The 16,347-nt window shown below is 52.0% G+C and overlaps 1 protein-coding gene across 2 annotated transcripts; it reads left to right on the top strand.

Annotated features, from left to right (window-relative positions):
• The first annotated feature begins 1,944 nt into the window (after nucleotides 1-1,944).
• Nucleotides 1,945-12,844, top strand: FGF16 (fibroblast growth factor 16). Of its 2 annotated transcripts, none has more exons than XM_062006741.1 (3): nucleotides 1,945-2,224; nucleotides 8,492-8,595; nucleotides 12,450-12,844. In XM_062006741.1, exons 1-3 carry the CDS (start codon nucleotides 1,945-1,947, stop codon nucleotides 12,693-12,695), a joined length of 630 nt encoding a protein of 209 aa, XP_061862725.1. In that variant the 3' UTR covers nucleotides 12,696-12,844. The 2 variants fall into 2 exon arrangements, with proteins under 2 accessions (XP_061862725.1, XP_061862726.1); XM_062006742.1 differs by lacking the exon at nucleotides 1,945-2,224 and adding an exon at nucleotides 8,009-8,081.
• The last annotated feature ends 3,503 nt before the right edge of the window (nucleotides 12,845-16,347 follow it).

The following is a 16,347-nucleotide window of genomic DNA, read 5'->3' as shown; positions in this document are numbered from 1 at the left end:
ACTCACTGAGGAGAGAACCTGCTGAGGGGAGAGAACCTGCTGAGGGGAGAGAACCCAAGAGACTCACTGAGGAGAGAACCTGCTGAGGGGAGAGAACCTGCTGAGGGGAGAGAACCCAAGAGACTCACTGAGGAGAGAACCTGCTGAGGGGAGAGAACCTGCTGAGGGGAGAGAACCCAAGAGACTCACTGAGGAGAGAACCTGCTGAGGGGAGAGAACCCAAGAGACTCACTGAGGAGAGAACCTGCTGAGGGGAGAGAACCTGCTGAGGGGAGAGAACCCAAGAGACTCACTGAGGAGAGAACCTGCTGAGGGGAGAGAACCTGCTGAGGGGAGAGACCCCGAGAGACTCGCTGAGGGGAGAGATCCTCTGAGGGGAGAGAACTGCTCAAGGGAGAGAACCCGCTGAGGGGAGAGAACCCGCTGAGGGGAGAAAATCCAGTGAAGCGAGAAAACCCACTGAGGGGAGAGAACCTGAAAGATTTGCTGAGGGGACAGAACCCACTGAGAGGAGAGAACCCACTTAGAGGATTTCCATTGAGGAGAGACTCCACTGAGATGAGACCCCCTGTAAGGATATACCATGAGACCCACTGAGTGGACACGACCGATGCCTCATCCCTGGACACTGATGGCCCTCAGAGGAGCCACAGTTCAGAGTTCACAGTTCAGTACCTGTGGCTCTCTCTGGCCCCTGGCAAGGGAAGGAGGAGCGCCTGGGCGACCCCTCATTTCAAGCTCATGAAAGCTCAGGCGGAGGGCTCCCCAGCCACCTGGGAGCCTCCTCAGGTCCCCACGGCCGGAACGCGCCGGAGCCTCGTTCCCCAGCCTCCACCCCGGTGCCCAGCGCGGCCGCCGCGTGAGCAGCAGCGCCGCCTGGCGGACAGGGCGGGCAGGGCAGCTGCGGCCAGCGGAGGGGCGCGAGCCCTTCCCACCCTGCCGGGCCCGTCTGTGCCGGTGCGGCTGTGTCCCCGCACCTCCGTCCCGTCCCGCCCGCGTCCCCGCTCCCGACTCCGTCTGTCTGCAGCGCGACCGGCAGCTGCCGGTACAGATACGGCGTCGGCGGGCCGAGGAGAGCGCGGAAACACCTGTTCCCAACACGGGGAAGGTGGGGAGGGAGCCCGCGGCGGGGCCGGGCAGCGCCGCTCGCCCTCTCTCCCCTCCCGCCGCCTGTAAACCCGGCCGTGGAGCCCGCGGCATCGCCTTTCAGAAACATCGCTTTCCGTTTTTACTCATTCAACTGAAAAAAAGAAATTAACAACCGCGTCTCCCCTCGTGTTATTTTTTTCCACCGTGTCCATTCGAGGGCATTGGGGGGGACGGGGGAGCTGGGGGAGGCCTCGAGAGACCCGACGGCACCCTGCAGATCCGTGCGGGGCCCGGCGGGAGGAAGCCCCGCGGCTGCGGGGGGATGCCCGCCGGGGCCGGAGGCTGCCGGCGGTGCGGGGGAGCCGGGGCGGGAGCCGCCAGCGCCGCGCCGCATCGCCGGGTGCGTGCGGGGCTCCGTGATTTCATCGGCGGCTTGGCGGGACCTGCCAAGAGCTGTTATGCCTCACTGCGATGTGTAGCTTTTTCCTGCCATTTTTTTCATAATAAAAGAGGGAGTGAAGTTGGCTTCTTTTTTTTTTTTTTTGTTCAAAAGGGGGGAAAAAAAAAGATCAGAGACGGGAAAAGAAAAAAAACACACACACAAACACGCACTAGCCAAGGGGGATGCCAGTGAGGTGTGGCTTGCATTTAAATATCCAATATGTCAATGTAAGGGGAGTGTGTACGTATATAAAGTGCAGCTCGCACCCGAGCGCGGGACACATCCAGCTATGGGAGGCGCGGGCAGCGCGGGGCCGGGCCGGGGCCGGCAGCGCGGGGCCGGGCGGCCGCAGCCCGCGCTCTGAGGGGCCGCTCCGCACCGCGCCCGCCCGCCCGCCGGCGGGCCGCGGCCCCATGGCCGAGGTGGGCGGCTTCCTGGGCTCGCTGGACCCTGACCTGCACGGTTTCCCACCCCCCGCCTTGGGCGGCGGGTTACCCCTCGCCGATTCCCCCGGTTTCCTCAACGAGCGCCTGGGGCAGATCGAGGGGCGGCTTCAGCGGGGCTCCCCCACCGACTTCGCTCACCTCAAGGGCATCCTGCGGCGGCGGCAGCTCTACTGCCGCACCGGCTTCCACCTGGAGATCTTCCCCAACGGCACGGTGCAGGGCACCCGGCAGGACCACAGCCGCTTCGGTAAGGGCCGCCGCGGGGAACGGGCCGCGGGGGGTTCCCGGCCGGCGCGGGAGCAGGTGCCCCGCGCGCAGAACTAACTATCCCGCTCATATCAATCACCTCGGGACGGATATAATTAGACTCTCAAACAAATGTGCTCACTCCTCAGCAATGCGGGAGGGTTTATTTCCAATTTCCTATTCTCCCGCCGCTCAGATCTTCTGCAGGTGCACAAAAACGTGCCTGAGCGGCGGGGGGGGGAACGAAACGACTTTTTGTTAAAGGGAGAGGGTGGCCAGCTCTAGTTGTGCCTCTGAAGTTAGCGGTGAGGGAGGCAAAGGAGAGACCACGGCGGAAAACAAATCCCTCGCTTTTTCGTGTTTGGGGTTTGTTTCGTTGTTTTGGGTTTCTTTTCCCTTTCGGCGTCTGCAGATACTCGCGAGCTGATTCCTTTCACTGCACGAATTGCACTAGGAGAGCCTCTCCCCAAAGCGGGCAGGGATCAGATGGCTGGGTGGGTGTCAGGAGCTCAGTTTGGGGAGGCTTGTTGGAAAGGAAAAGGGAAGCTGAAGGGGGAAAAACGTTCAGGGGACCTCAAACAGAAAGAAGATGGAACAATAGGCAGAGTACCTTGGATTTACCTTTGCTGCCTGGGAAACAGCTGGAAGACTACAGCGCCTGTATCAGTGTCACACCAGAGCAGGGATCTCTAATGAGACTGTATGTAATCTTCAAAAAATGCATCCCAAGCCACAGGCGAAGGAGAACAGTCAGTTTGAGCACAGCTAAGGAAAATTCCCGCTACTTCAGCATCTAGTGCAGGTGTCTGTGTAAGCTATCAACAAGTCCCATGCCAGTGATCTCAGCTATGTTGTCAACAGGTTGCAAGAAGCGCTCGCACGGCTTTTTATAGTTTTCAAGTGATTTAACTCCTCAGTGCAAGGAATTCTTTGGGTTCTGTTTTTTTTTTTTGCCTTTCCTCATTTGCAACCGCTCCGTTCTGAGACTTCAGGGACGCTGCTGTTGGTAGCGTCACGCAGGTTTTTGGAACAGCTGGGGACACTTATCTCCGTCCTGTGCTTTCCATAAACACCAGGTGTGTGCACAGCCTGTCCCTAAACCAACAAGAAAGTCGTAACCTGTGGGTCAGGCAGGTACAAAGGGGCGAACGTGCTTTAATTCCCTCCCGAACGACACACACCTTTTACCCCGTGATGGGTTTCCACGTTGAAAGAAACTGAAAGCAATCCCCCTGCATCTGTTTGGTTTTAGTTCAATCTGCCACGTAGTATTTCTATCAGTTCTTTTACTTATCTTTACACACAAGCCAGCAGCCCGTTTCAGATGGCAGCATTTGTCTCCGTTCCATGTATTTTTTAATAAAGGCTGAGTGGAAGAAGCCCATTTCCAAACAGGCTTTGGAAAAACGCATTAAACGGGCTAGAACTTTTCACGAATTTTGCATGCTTAAGCTTAAGTCACAGAGAGCCTTCAATAAATCACAACATTGGCATTCCCTAAGTGTTTTAGCAGTCAGCATCCAGCTACGTAAACTAGACCAGACTTCAGATATAAAATATTATAGTTTTCTGCTTCAGGGTTTTCCCAGAGGCGGTGTAAAATAAATAGTTATTTGTTGTAATTGCAAGACAAAGCCCCAAAGGATTAGACTGGAATCCTTGTGCTCAGATAAAGTTGGACTAAAGCTCGTTTCAGCAGAGACTCAAAGCAATAACGTGTTGGCACAGAGCGTTCACCATCTGCATTCAGTAGCCATGAATATTTAAATTCCAGTGTTACTGGTATGGTTTGTATTAGGATGTCATGTATCAGTGCATTCCTAAATTCTGCATGCAGCAGGCAGAAAGCAGTAACTGGTTACAGAAATAGGCAGCCTGAGCCATTCTGGGGGGCTGCAAAACGACGGTGAGGCAGATGGGGGTGGCAGGGCAGCAGTGTAAAGCTGCCTTAAATCTAGGGGCATCTGGGGAAATACTTAGAAATCCAGCGTGGGGGTTTGGTGGAGCAAGCCCATGTGTCTGGAAGGTGCTCCCTGATATTGGGAGCAGATAATTAATGTGCTCTGTGGACGGTTGTGAGACTGCAGCAGAGGCACGCATCCAGCTGCGGGTGGACGCGGGGTAGAACTGGACCTTGCATCCCTACCTCTTCATACTGGAAGGGGTTCAGGAAAAGATGGGCACTGTCTGCATTCCCCCATGCACAACCATCCCAAAAGCTACCAGATGGGCAAGACATCCGAGTCTTCCAGAGAGGAAAATAAAGAGCCAGAGCCCTGGTGATGCAGAACAGAGTACTGAGGCCCTAACGGCGAGGGTCAGAGGGAGGGATGCTTTTGTAGCACAGCATCATCCACCCACACACTGCCTGAGCAAGCACAGGAGTTATTCCCTCTCATCTATCAAGGACCAGAGTGTTCCTAAATCACACCTGTCTTTCTGGAACGTGATATTTTATCCTTGTAAAAATATAGACTCATGCAAGAACAATGGGGGGCAGCTGATTTTTGCTAGAGGAGGCTTAATGCAAAACTTGGTGAAGCCCTCCAGGACTACTGGAAGAAAGTTCCTTCTCACCCTAGAGAAGGGCCCAAGTTCACTCAGGCAGCTCTGCCCAAGTCATCCCAGAAAGAATAAAGAGTGTTGAAAAATGTATCTGTTCTCACTGCATCTGCTGAGAACTTTCCTGTACAAAGAAATAAAGGATAGTCCAAACCTGGAGGGGGTTTGGACTGGCATCAACACCCCTGTGAGAGTCCTTCTCAGAGTGAAACAGAGAGAAATTCACCAGGATGCTCCCTGCCAGGAGGAACTGCTCCTTTTCTGCCTGTGTCTCCACCACTGCAGCATTAAACAAGTGACATCAATGGTGCTCTGCTGGGCTGCAAGCCTGGGGAGGAAAAGTCCTCGAGTTTGTACTGCAGACTAACAAAGGCAGCAAATGAAGCTCTTCTCAAGCATAAACCTTCTCATGGATCTGCAGCACAGCCTCCCAGAGAAGCTGACAAAACCTCCAGAGAAAGTTTTGCTGTCGATTTCGACACTCAGGCTGGAGTGCACCTGTTGCTGAACAGTTGCTGAGGTTTTTAGTCAAAGCTTTAGGTTTGTAGCCATTAATACAACATCTGATGTTTCTGTACCCCTGCTCCTGAATATAGTCATGTAAGAAGAGACAGGTGCAAGGAGATGAATTATTCTTTGAGGGTTGGTTTATAGTAAGGCGAGAGCATGTGGGTCCAGCCGTGGCAAAGCTCAGGAGATTATCGAGTGCTTTGGTGGAAAATGAATCCAGCCGGAATCTTAATCAAACCTCTCCAGATATTATGTAGAAAGGCTCAAGGAACAAACACAATGAATAATCAAAGCAAGGGGGGTGGGGGGGGAAAGAAGCAAGTCCTGGGGGAAAGCAAAAAGAGAAAAAGGGGGGAATAAAAAAGCCAAACATGTTGTACCACAAAAACACACCAGTACAACGGGACAGAAAATTCTTGAGCTGGTCCCAGTGGCCGCTCCCTGTGCTGCTGCAGATCAGATGTACGAGGCTGCAGTTTTGTCAAGCAATTGGAGTGAGTTAAGGACAGGATGGATATCCGCCCACATTTTTTCAGCCTTCCCTCTGTCTCCTGACTTCTGTGGGTTTAAGTTACGTGCTTAAGGCTGTTTCAACATAGTCGTCTTCTGTGCGTGTCTCTTAAGTGCCACTCGGAGATCAGCAAAGGGGAATATTGCAGGAGATGTTGTCAGAGGAGAATGTCACAGGCACACCTTGAAGAAAGTTCATTTGCAAAACCAGCAATTATTTACCCAATCAGAGGAGGGGTGTCCCACACACCCCCTCAGAGAGGGAAGATGTTGGTGCTGCTCCTGGGTTGCTCCTTACCAGGCCTTTGGAGACCTGGGTGTCATGTACAGTGTGCTTGTGCGTGTACACAAGAGAAGCTCTTGTTTCCCTGCCTTAGACATCCCTCAGTTTCCAAATGGGACCAGCAGCATTTTCCTGCTTCCCAGAAGACAAAGAAAAAATGAGGACCATGTGTGTACCTATAAGAAGGTCAATCTACTGCTCTCCAGTTATCAGATATTTTTCCCTTGGACATCTGCTTGTCTCCAGCCTGGGAAGGACTCCCCTGTTTCTCAGTCTCCCTGCACTCCTTTCCCCTGTCTTACTTTTCACAGTCTCTCTAGTTGTTGTCAGTCTTCCTTCACTCCCTTCAAACAACAGCAGTTGTCATTTCTGTCCTGCAGCTGAGAAAACAGGAGCACACAGCAGCTCAGTAACCCCCTCTGCATGCCAGAACCGGTGGGCAGTGGAGGCAGAAGGCCTCCCTCATGCTACAACTCTTCCTTCCTCCAATGTGCTTCTTTTCAGACAAGAAAACCACAGGAACTACCAGGGAGTGAGCTGAGCAGAGGCAGGGTCCTGGTTTGCCTGCCTGGCTGGGGAAGGCTGCCTTCCCCACCTGCACTGCCTGCTCCTGCCGTTGGAGGTGTCCCCAAGCCGGGGTGTGTAACTGGGCTTGTGTCAGCCTGGAAAATGGCTGCACTGGCAAGGGATGCTTTCTGTTGTTTGCTTTGTCTCAAGGAATTGCTGCTCTCAAGTCCATACTTCATCCTGTCTGGCCCCCAGCCCCCACTGGCTGCGTTCAACACCCAAACCCCAGGGTAGGCAGGGCAAAAGGAGGAGAAAGCGGCTGATACAAGGTGGGAAGGCAACCTCTTGGACTCAGCTTAGCTGCCAGCTTCTGAATCATGAGTCTGTCTTGAGTGAAGGGGCTGGACGTGTCCATTACCATCTGGTCTCTCCTGTATTTGGGTGGTGATGCAGCTCTCTTCTGAGAGTTCCCACGTCCACAGCCAGACAAGGAGAAGACACAGACCCTGAGCTGAGGGGTGGCCAGGAGCCCCTGTGGCCACTGGAGTCATCTCACACGGTGACTTTAGCCTCGAGGTGTACTTTTAAGAGGAGCTCTGGGAGGAAACCTGATCAGAGAGGCAATTGCTCAGGTTTTGGGAGCTATATTAAGAGACCTGGAGCCATGCTAAAGGTTAGAGCAACTCTGCCCTCCTGTCAATAGATACAGCTTGTGCAGTCATGGGCCAGGATGGTGAAATCCTTCTTCCTCCCTCCGCTGCTGCCTCCCAGCTAATTAATTCAGCACTGGACATGGGCTAAATCTGTCTGGGACTTCTAGCTTGGAAGTCTTCCAGAGTCCAACAGCCCCACTAAAGCCTTCAGGAGGTTTTCCTGTGAAGTTTGAAAGTCTCTGCTGTCACTTGTGATGTTGGCTTTGTTCAGGCCAGTTAAAAATGCATCAGCTCAGGGGCTGTTTGTTTCACCAAGGGTTCTGCTGTTACAAGTCTTTCCTCCATCAAAACAGCTGCTATCCCCCTGCCTGGCAGCAGGCAGACCCTCCTCATTTCTTTGCCAGAGGAAATGAAGCTGCTCCTCATTATTTCAAGCCTCTGACACCATCGTTGAGGCTGAAGCCCACGGGTAAAATGATTGCTGTGGCAGGGAATGGCCAGGACAGATGCTGCTGGACCAGGAAGGGGCTGGCAGAAGGCTGAGCAGGCAGCAGCACACACAGGGCAAGAGCAGGGTTCTGGCAGTGACAGAAGCAGGGGGTGATGGAGGACCAGCAGCTCCCTGCTCTGAAGGCTGCAGAGGAAGCTGCATTATTTGAAGCTGGATTTTCTCTCTGCAGCTTGTGCACATGTTTGGGAGTGGCAAGTAAACCCCTGGAGAGCCAGGATGAAGATGGCCCTCACAGACATCTCTTCTGGTGCTTTTTACTGGTTTTTATTGAACTCATCACTTTAAAACGTGTGGGACAACCAGCTCAAGCCAGAGCCTGATGGTAATGAAAATCACTAACCTTTGGTGAAGAGTAAAGCCCAGTTTGATAAGAGCTTCCTGCAGTTTCTAGTGGGCCAGGCACAAGTTTCTGCATCTACCTTCTTGGTGATGATTAGGGAAAACAACCAATCCCAAACCCCAAACCAACAAAACCTAACAAACCTTCTCTCACCAGCAAAGCTAATTCCTCCTGGGGAAGTTAAATTTGCAAGGCTGGAGAGAGGCCTAGAGTGGAAATCAGAGGACTGCACACAGGTGGGATGGCAGATGTAAGAACTGTGTCATCACAAATAGGGAGAACGGGGTCTGCTGGAAGCTCTGCAAAGGCTGGGACAGGCGGGTTCATGTCTGTCACTGGAGGCTGGGGTTGGTTTTATTCTCTGTATGACTTGGGCTTCTTTTCTCTTTCAGGGATTCTGGAGTTTATTAGCCTGGCAGTGGGGCTGGTGAGCATCCGTGGGGTGGACTCAGGACTCTACCTCGGCATGAATGAGAGAGGCGAGCTGTATGGGTCGGTAAGTTGGAGGGTTTGTGCTGATGACAACCCAGAACAACACACACAGCAGCACAGGGCTTGTGCTGGGCCACTGGTGTCATGAGCTGAGTCTGTCACGGGCCTCTGAAGTCCTCAGGCTGCCACATGCCTCCATCCCACCTGTGAAGCCACTGCCATTATAACAGAAATGATACAGATGAAATGAGGCTGCAGAAAGAGCCCCCAGACAGGGCTCAGGGCAGCACCCAGGGAGCTTGGGGGACCCTACTGAGCTTTTGCCTTTCAGAAAGTGTGGCAACGGTCCACTGAAAGAAATGTGGCCTAAACCCAGGGGCTGCTTGTGGGTTTGTATTGCCTGAGCAACACATCCATTTTATTCTCCATGTGATCTGGAGATGTGATGAGTCCTTTTCAGACTGAAGTTTTCCACCTTTTGCCAAAACCCAAGTGTGAGCTCTGTGTTAGTTTTACACTCTGCACAAACTCCTGAACACCTATAAACTCTTGTGAGCACCACCTCTTGCTGACTCTGCCCCATCCTGTGCTGCTGTGGGACAGAGGAAGCAGAAGACACCCCGTCTGCCCTCCAGGCTGAGGTTTCTAGGGGCAGCTTGTGCATTTGTGGTTTGCTGCTTTGGTTTGGGCTGTGCCCTCACTGTGGCATGCGGGTTGTGTGCAGGTCCACCTCGCTGCTTTCTGCACAACATTACTCAGCCTGCAGCACCCTGTAAATCACTTGGAACACAAGCAGAGGCTGTAATGAGCCAGCCCTAAAAAGGGTATGTCAGGGTTTTGGTGGATGAAACACCCTGAGGTGGAGTGACTGCTTCAGCAAAGCTCAGGCTGCAGTGAAGAGCGTCGGCATCTCAGGTGAAGTCTCCATCAACCTGAAGAAAGCTGAGCTCTCCACTGCTTCTCCCTATTTAACTAAGTGTAAGCACTTGCAGCCAAAATGTCAGGTCTTAACAACTGTGCAGAGGTGCTTCCTGCAGGTTAATTTAACTCAATTCTTAATTATTTAGCTCAATATAAAATAGGTATTTCTAGTTAGCCAGAAGAACCACTTCTATTCTGAAAGACCAGTTGTGTTCTAGGTTGCCATTTCTAAGAGTCCTTCTTTGTTGCACTTCACTGGGGCTTTTTTCTTCAGGTGCTCTATAGCCATTCAACCCATCACCTGTGTGTAACTTTTTTAAATGCCTCTTTTCAGATCACTGCACAACCCTATGTGAGGACACTGATTTTTAAAGATGGATCACAGTATATTTCCAATGAAATAAAACAAACCAGTTTTAAACCAAAGCAGAAGGGGTGTGCTTCCTGTAACCAAACCAAACCAGGGCAGGCTCAGAGCGTAGAAATTTAAACTCCTGTACTCTGCATATAGAGCTTTCAGAAAACCACTGTTTAGCAGACTAGCAATAAACCATGAGTTTATATCATCTCTTCTTCTACCATTCCCATCTGAGACTGCCACAGACCCTTTCGGTCTAAGATGCAGCTACTGATGTTTATATGAGAGAATCAAACATGAACATGCACCAAGAACTTCTTTTTCCACTGAATTTCTGTAGTAACATCTCCCCTGAACAAAAGTGAAGTGCTGTGGCAGCAGTTCAATCACAAATGCACAAGACACATTTAACACAAACAATTTCTAACCACACTCCCACGAGGTGCAGCAGCACCTCCCCTGTCAAACCCTGAGGCTGCTCCTGGAGCTGCAGCTTTCACTTGTGTCTGCTCAAGAGGAGGACACAGAGTTGCACCTTCCCTTCTGAGCTTTCAAACCCTGCAGCTCTCGTTAGGAATCAACAAGTCCATGATGGGTTAATGAAGTTCCAGGGCCTGTGCTCACGTTATGGCAGAGAAACAAAAACAGGATAAGGTTTTACAACAGCTATCTGGAAACAGAAGTGACCTGAAGACAGGATGATGGGAGCTTTCTGTTGCATCTTGTCCACCAGACACAACAGGGTCCTGTGGGAACACGGTCCAAGCGGGGATCTGAGCGGTGCTGGAGTCACAGCCAGGTCCCCAGCTGACCCCAGAGTCTGAGAACCTGGGGTAGGAGGGTTGTGGGATGATGGCTTTTTGAAATCGAAAGCCACTGCAGTCTTCTTAATTAAAGGTCGATAAGCCAGGGCCCCACACCAGCATCAGCGTGATAATGGTGTTTGCAGGGACCACAGAACAGCGGCGTTTTACATTTGCAGCAAGGTCATCACCCTCTGTGCCAGTGTTGCTACAGGCAGAGCCAGACAATCCCTGCAGTGACACACCGAGTCCTCTGGGGACAGACAGCTCTGCTGCCTCTCCCTGTTCACCTTCTCCCAGTGTTTCTGTTCAGCTTTCCACCAATTTCAGAAACTCAACCAATGCTCAGAGCAGCAACATTTCTTTCTGGGAAACAGAGAATCACCTCAGAGTCACCTCAGCCTCTCCAAACATTTTACACACACACACTGTACCCCCGGACAGCCCACTGACGAGCAGGGAGACCGGGGCAAAGCAGTAGCACTGGAGTTCAGCCACCCAGCAGTTTCCATCGTACTCTGAGTAGATGGCATCCTAAGGGAAGAAGATGTAAAAGTCTGTATTTATTGATGGACCTGGGAAGAGGTCTCGGACAGCAAGGGTCATGTGGCTTTTGGAGGGCTCACAGCTCACCTCAGGGTTTATTTCATCAGCAGCAAAACATTTAAAACAGGTTCTGAGTGCAGGTGAGCTCCTGGATTGTATTACAAAACTAATCTACTGCAAGCAATAACATTTACTTAGCACTCTGTATACCGTAGGTAAGACACATTCCCTACCTAAATAGTTTACAGTGTAGGTGCAGTGGTTGTAACGTTACAGCATCCTACATTTGCAGACTGTCTTTCATCTGAAAGGACTCCCAAGGGCCCCTGGCGATTGCTGTGGGGGATGGGATGGGATGGGATGGGATGGGATGGGATGGGATGGGATGGGATGGGATGGGATGGGATGGGATGGGATGGGATGGGGGTGTCCCTCTGTGACAGACCACAGCTGTACTCGATCTTAAAGGATCATCGGGATCACTGATGATCTTAAAAGGATGCAGCTATGACAAAGCACAGCTGGACTTTATGATCTTAAAGGTCTTTTCCAACCGAAGTGACTCTATGGCAAAGCAGGGGGACAGCCTTGCTCCCCAGGGTGGGGAGAGGGAAGGAAAAACCCCCATTGAATGGTGGCTGCCAACAGCCCCTGGCCTTGGGGGCTGGAGGGAAGGGCTGGCTGTGGCTGTGCTGTCACCAGTGCGCTCCTTTCCCTGCTCCTCGCATCATGTCACTTCAGAGGGCAGAAGGCCTGAGGAATGCTTTCATTCCCACTGCACTGTGCTGGCCTGTGCCTTGAACTTTGAAAGCGGTGCTCACTCCTGTTTAAACCCTTCAGACATGCTGCCCACATGCTGCTTCTCCTGGGGTCAGCTCTCACCTATTACAGCATTTTTGGGGCGTGCCATGGACATGGCAGCTATGGCCACCCCAGCAAGCTCCCAACCCACACCCCCATGGCAGAGGCCTGGCTGCCAGCTTTATAGTTTTGCTAGAGGGCACCTTTGTAAAATTCACACCCACCTTCTCCTCCCTTTGTCTCTTTCCTCCTCCTCTTTCAGAGGGGTGTTTGGGTCCGGGCTTGTGGGACTTTGTTCCCATTTCCAGCTCTCACCCAAGGGAACCGGCAGCAGAGTCTCTGTCCTCAGGGGAGCCAGGAGAAAGGAGCTGGGAAAACCCCAGGAGCAGAGAGTGAGAGGAGGAGGAAAAGAGTTCATTTAGAAAAAAACCCAAACAAAATTGACAGGAATGTCTTTCTCTTCCCCCTCCTGCCTCTGCCCCAACGCAGAAGAAGCTCACACGGGAGTGTGTTTTCCGGGAGCAGTTTGAGGAGAACTGGTACAACACGTACGCCTCGACCCTCTACAAACACCCCGACTCGGAGCGGCACTACTACGTGGCTCTGAACAAGGACGGCTCCCCCCGGGAGGGGTACAGGACTAAGAGACACCAGAAGTTCACCCACTTCCTACCCAGGCCCGTGGACCCTGCCAAAATCCCCGCTGTGTACAGAGACCTCTTCCACTACAGGTGATGCTTCCCGCGGCTGCCCCGTCGCTGTACATACTTGGGCTGCCAAGCTTTCCCCTGGAGCACTATACTCATAGTCATTCCATCATTCCTGTAAGCGTAGACGACGTAGGAAAGCACTCACATCGGATTCAGACACTGCTGTTCCTCCTTGTTTCAAGCATATATCCAACCTGGGTTATTTATGGGGGTGGGGGTAGGGAAGGGAGGGAACCCTACATGTAATCTCTCGTTTTCATTCACTTTCTTTACCCGGTTGCTACAAGAGAGGCCGAATAGTCAATGTTACGTTTGCTTAAAGGAACAAGCAGGTGAGCAAAGCTGATCACCAAGGGTGGGGGGGGGAAACCCCACCCCAACCAACTGAAACACGAAGAGACAGAAAACAAAAGACCACAGAACTGCTGCAGATGCTGCTGCTGAGCTCGGGACGAGCCCTTTGGATGGGACCTTGCTCAAGCAGCCCGGGAGTTTGCTACGTGGACTGGGCCCAACGTGTCGGGGTGGGACGGGGGCGAGGAGCATGATTCAGATGTAAAGCATGGATACTGTGCATAAGGACAAACACCTATTTATAAAATGTATATGATATTTATTTTATATATTTATTTATTTCGAAATAACTTTATTTTTAATGAGAGATGCTATGGCTGGATTCTCACAAAGAAAAAGGTCCTACTGAAACAGGAAAAATAATGAGTTTTAAGAGCTTATTGGCAATAAAATTGTCTTTATATTGTAGCTTTCTTGCTAGCCCTTTTCTTTTTTTGGTGCTCTTTACCAATTAACCCAGTATTTCAACATGAATGTGAAGAACACCTCTAAAAAGGCTTCAGATGGTAAAGATAAATGACTTAAACCCCCAAACTCTCCTGTCAGGATGACTTCAAGTGATACCTGGAATGGACCCTGGGAGTGTGACTCGGCTGAAATGACTGTCTGGATGCCAAAGGAACTGTGATTTCCAAGAACTGCAAATTCAGGCCACTCCGTCCCTCTAATAGGGGCAAAACTGGCCCTCAGGCCATGCTGGGCACCAGCTGGGATGAGACTGCCCCAGAGTACACATCGTGTCTGGATGGACCCATCATCCATGCCTAGAACCACCACACAAGACTCACCTGAAGCAGCATGGAAAAGCAGTGAAGCAGAAAGCAGCAAAAGCACTTTAAAGGAAACCCTGGCTGCCTGCTCGGGATGTTGCAGAACTGCAGGGGAGGCTTCCAGGGACGATCCTGGTTTCCTTTTTGTTCCCAGCATCAGCAGAGAGGGTTTTCAGGACACGGTGGGAGCAGGAGGGTGTAGTGGCTGCAGGCACTCTGCAGCACAGAGCAGAGGCTGGTGTGAAATGGGGTTCTTTGGAGCACGCAGAAGTACGTTCAGGCACAGATGTGGTGGCTTTGAGCTGGGGTTTTCCTCATCACAAGGATTGTTTCTCAGCCTCCTCCTTGCGAAGGGCTCAAGGTAAAATCTCAGCTTCTCCTGCTTCAGTCCGTGAAGTCCCAGAACAATTTCACTGACCTTGGGATGATCCACAGCAGCTTCTTCATGACCCACGCTGCTGCCCAGCTCTGCTCCCAGCCCTCTCTTACCCTCTCTGCCACTTCCCACGTCCCTTCCGTGTCTCTGCCATGTCCCAGCTGCGCCGAGCTCAGTGGGTCCGGCAGCCACCAGCCCATAGGCCGCGGGTGGCGAGGAGAGGATTCCTGGAGCTCTCCCTGCAGCGATCCAGACATGAAGGAATTTCAGCCTGTGTTTGAAATAGTGTTCATTTACCTTCTTCCTCTGAGTCACTGCTGAAACATCTCATCCTCAGCCAGTGTCCGGAGTGCGAGCCTCACGACCACTGTCCTGACGTGCACTTTTGACCTTCCCCTGTGCCAAGGGAAATCCCTCAGAGCTTGAGCTTTGCTCTGCCCCTGGGATGATCCTGCCTCCCTCTCACTGGGTTAAAATCTTGCTGCTCTTCTTCAAAGGTCAAAACCTGATCCCAGCAACACCAAGTGCATTTTCCACCAAACTCAAACCAGAGCTGATTTGATGGGTGATGGACTCGTTCTTCCAATACCCAAATCGAAGATCTGCCTCAGCAGAGCCTCCTGCTGTGAAGGGACGTGCAGCCATGAGGGATGGTGTAAAACACCTTTTCAGGACCTGGCTTCAAAACCACAATACTTGCAAACAACAAAATCCACACAGAATTTACTGGGAACCCCTTGGTAGAAGGTTGGTGCCATCACCCCTGTGGGACGTCCTGTAAAGGGGCAATTCAGCATTGCTAAATCCCACCCTGCTGGTTGCTTTCAGCAGAAATTTACTGGGTTTGATTCTGCTTCAACAAAATACTTACAGATACGAGTAACATAACTCACCTGGGAGCTTATTAGCAGCAGATTTAACACCGCTGGACTGTGGCTCTGTTCTGGATGGGACGGGGAGCAGCCGGCGACGTGCGGTGGGTGATTCCCCGGGGACACTCTCCCTTCCCTGTCCCATTGCCACCAACTGCTCTTTGGCTTATGTAGGACTGGCAGATGGACCCTGGGGCTGAGGTGCTTCTGCTCCAGCGGTGGCTGATGGGGCCCAGGAGCTCCCCTGCTCCTGTTGGGGAAGTTTTAGAGGAAAATATGTTGACGATGCTTCGACCTGAGAGTCTCTCTCCTTGAACTGGCAAAAGGAAACATCAGTGTACATTTGGGAGCTCAGCTCATTTAGCTTCCAAGCACTTCGAGGTTCCATGACCAGATGGAAAATCTCTCCTAAAGGGAAGTCAAAAGCAGCTGGTGCAGGGAGCAGCCTCAGTCCCATAGAAACCCTGCTGCACCCTTCACTGTTTTACACCCAACAATCCATGGGGCTGAAAGCATTACAGTAAAGAGGACAAAAGGCATCTCTTTCAACCCTTCTCCTCCCACCAGAGAGGGGTGGGCATGTTCTAAGGGAAACATTATCCCAGGAACAGCTGTGGAAAGCAGGAGGTTGGGTAGGATATGTGGCTCGTGGCTCCTTTCTTCGAGTGGGGAGAAGGAATGGAGGCCTCAGAGACTTACCTCTCCTGGAGCACATGATGGAGAGCGCAGAACGGCAGAGGGAGTGCAGGAGCTCGGCACTGACAGGCAGGGAAGGTGCCTGTCTCATTCGGTGCCACACGTGGCTCTGCATCCAGAGAGACATCACTGCAGCGGCCGGACCATGGCTGAGATGTTCCCAAAAGGACAGCCAGGGATGGAGCACCCCTGAAGTGCTGAAACTCCTCTTGATGGTGACACAAAGGTGTCTGCAGCCCTTGGATAGTGCTGGTGGTAGATGACAACCCTCATCCTGAAGGCAATGTCCTCTCCCACAACCCAACAAGTCGGAGGCAATTCATCTGGCTCAAACACCAATAATCCTGGCGGGGACAGCGGTCTGCAGGGCAAGGTCCAGCTTCAGCTCGGTGCAGAGGCTTTGTACCAACACAGGTGCTGCAAGGAAATAAAGCAAGGTTACTTACTGAGTGAAGTCAGCTCCCTAAGCCACAGCACATGATTACTGAGGGTAATATTTGGGTTACCTGGTATCTCGGTGTCATTTGGGTCAATCATTTCTCGGCCCTTTGGAGAACAAAACAATGCCAAGGCCTTGCTGGAAAACCACTTGGATAGGCACCAATGTAG

This window comes from Colius striatus, chromosome 13, assembly GCF_028858725.1.
Source record: "Colius striatus isolate bColStr4 chromosome 13, bColStr4.1.hap1, whole genome shotgun sequence".
In the NCBI taxonomy this organism is placed as follows: Eukaryota; Metazoa; Chordata; class Aves; order Coliiformes; family Coliidae; genus Colius; species Colius striatus.
Note: the sequence above shows the minus strand (reverse complement) of the source record. Positions and strands in the feature narration are given on the sequence as shown.

Coding starts and splice junctions, on each gene's coding strand:
- FGF16 (XM_062006741.1), top strand. CDS start 1,945: ATGGCCGAGGTGGGCGGCTTCCTGGGCTCGCTGGACCCTGACCTGCAC. Junction 2,225..8,491: donor GCAGGACCACAGCCGCTTCG/GTAAGGGCCGCC, acceptor TTTCTCTTTCAG/GGATTCTGGAGTTTATTAGC. Junction 8,596..12,449: donor GAGGCGAGCTGTATGGGTCG/GTAAGTTGGAGG, acceptor GCCCCAACGCAG/AAGAAGCTCACACGGGAGTG.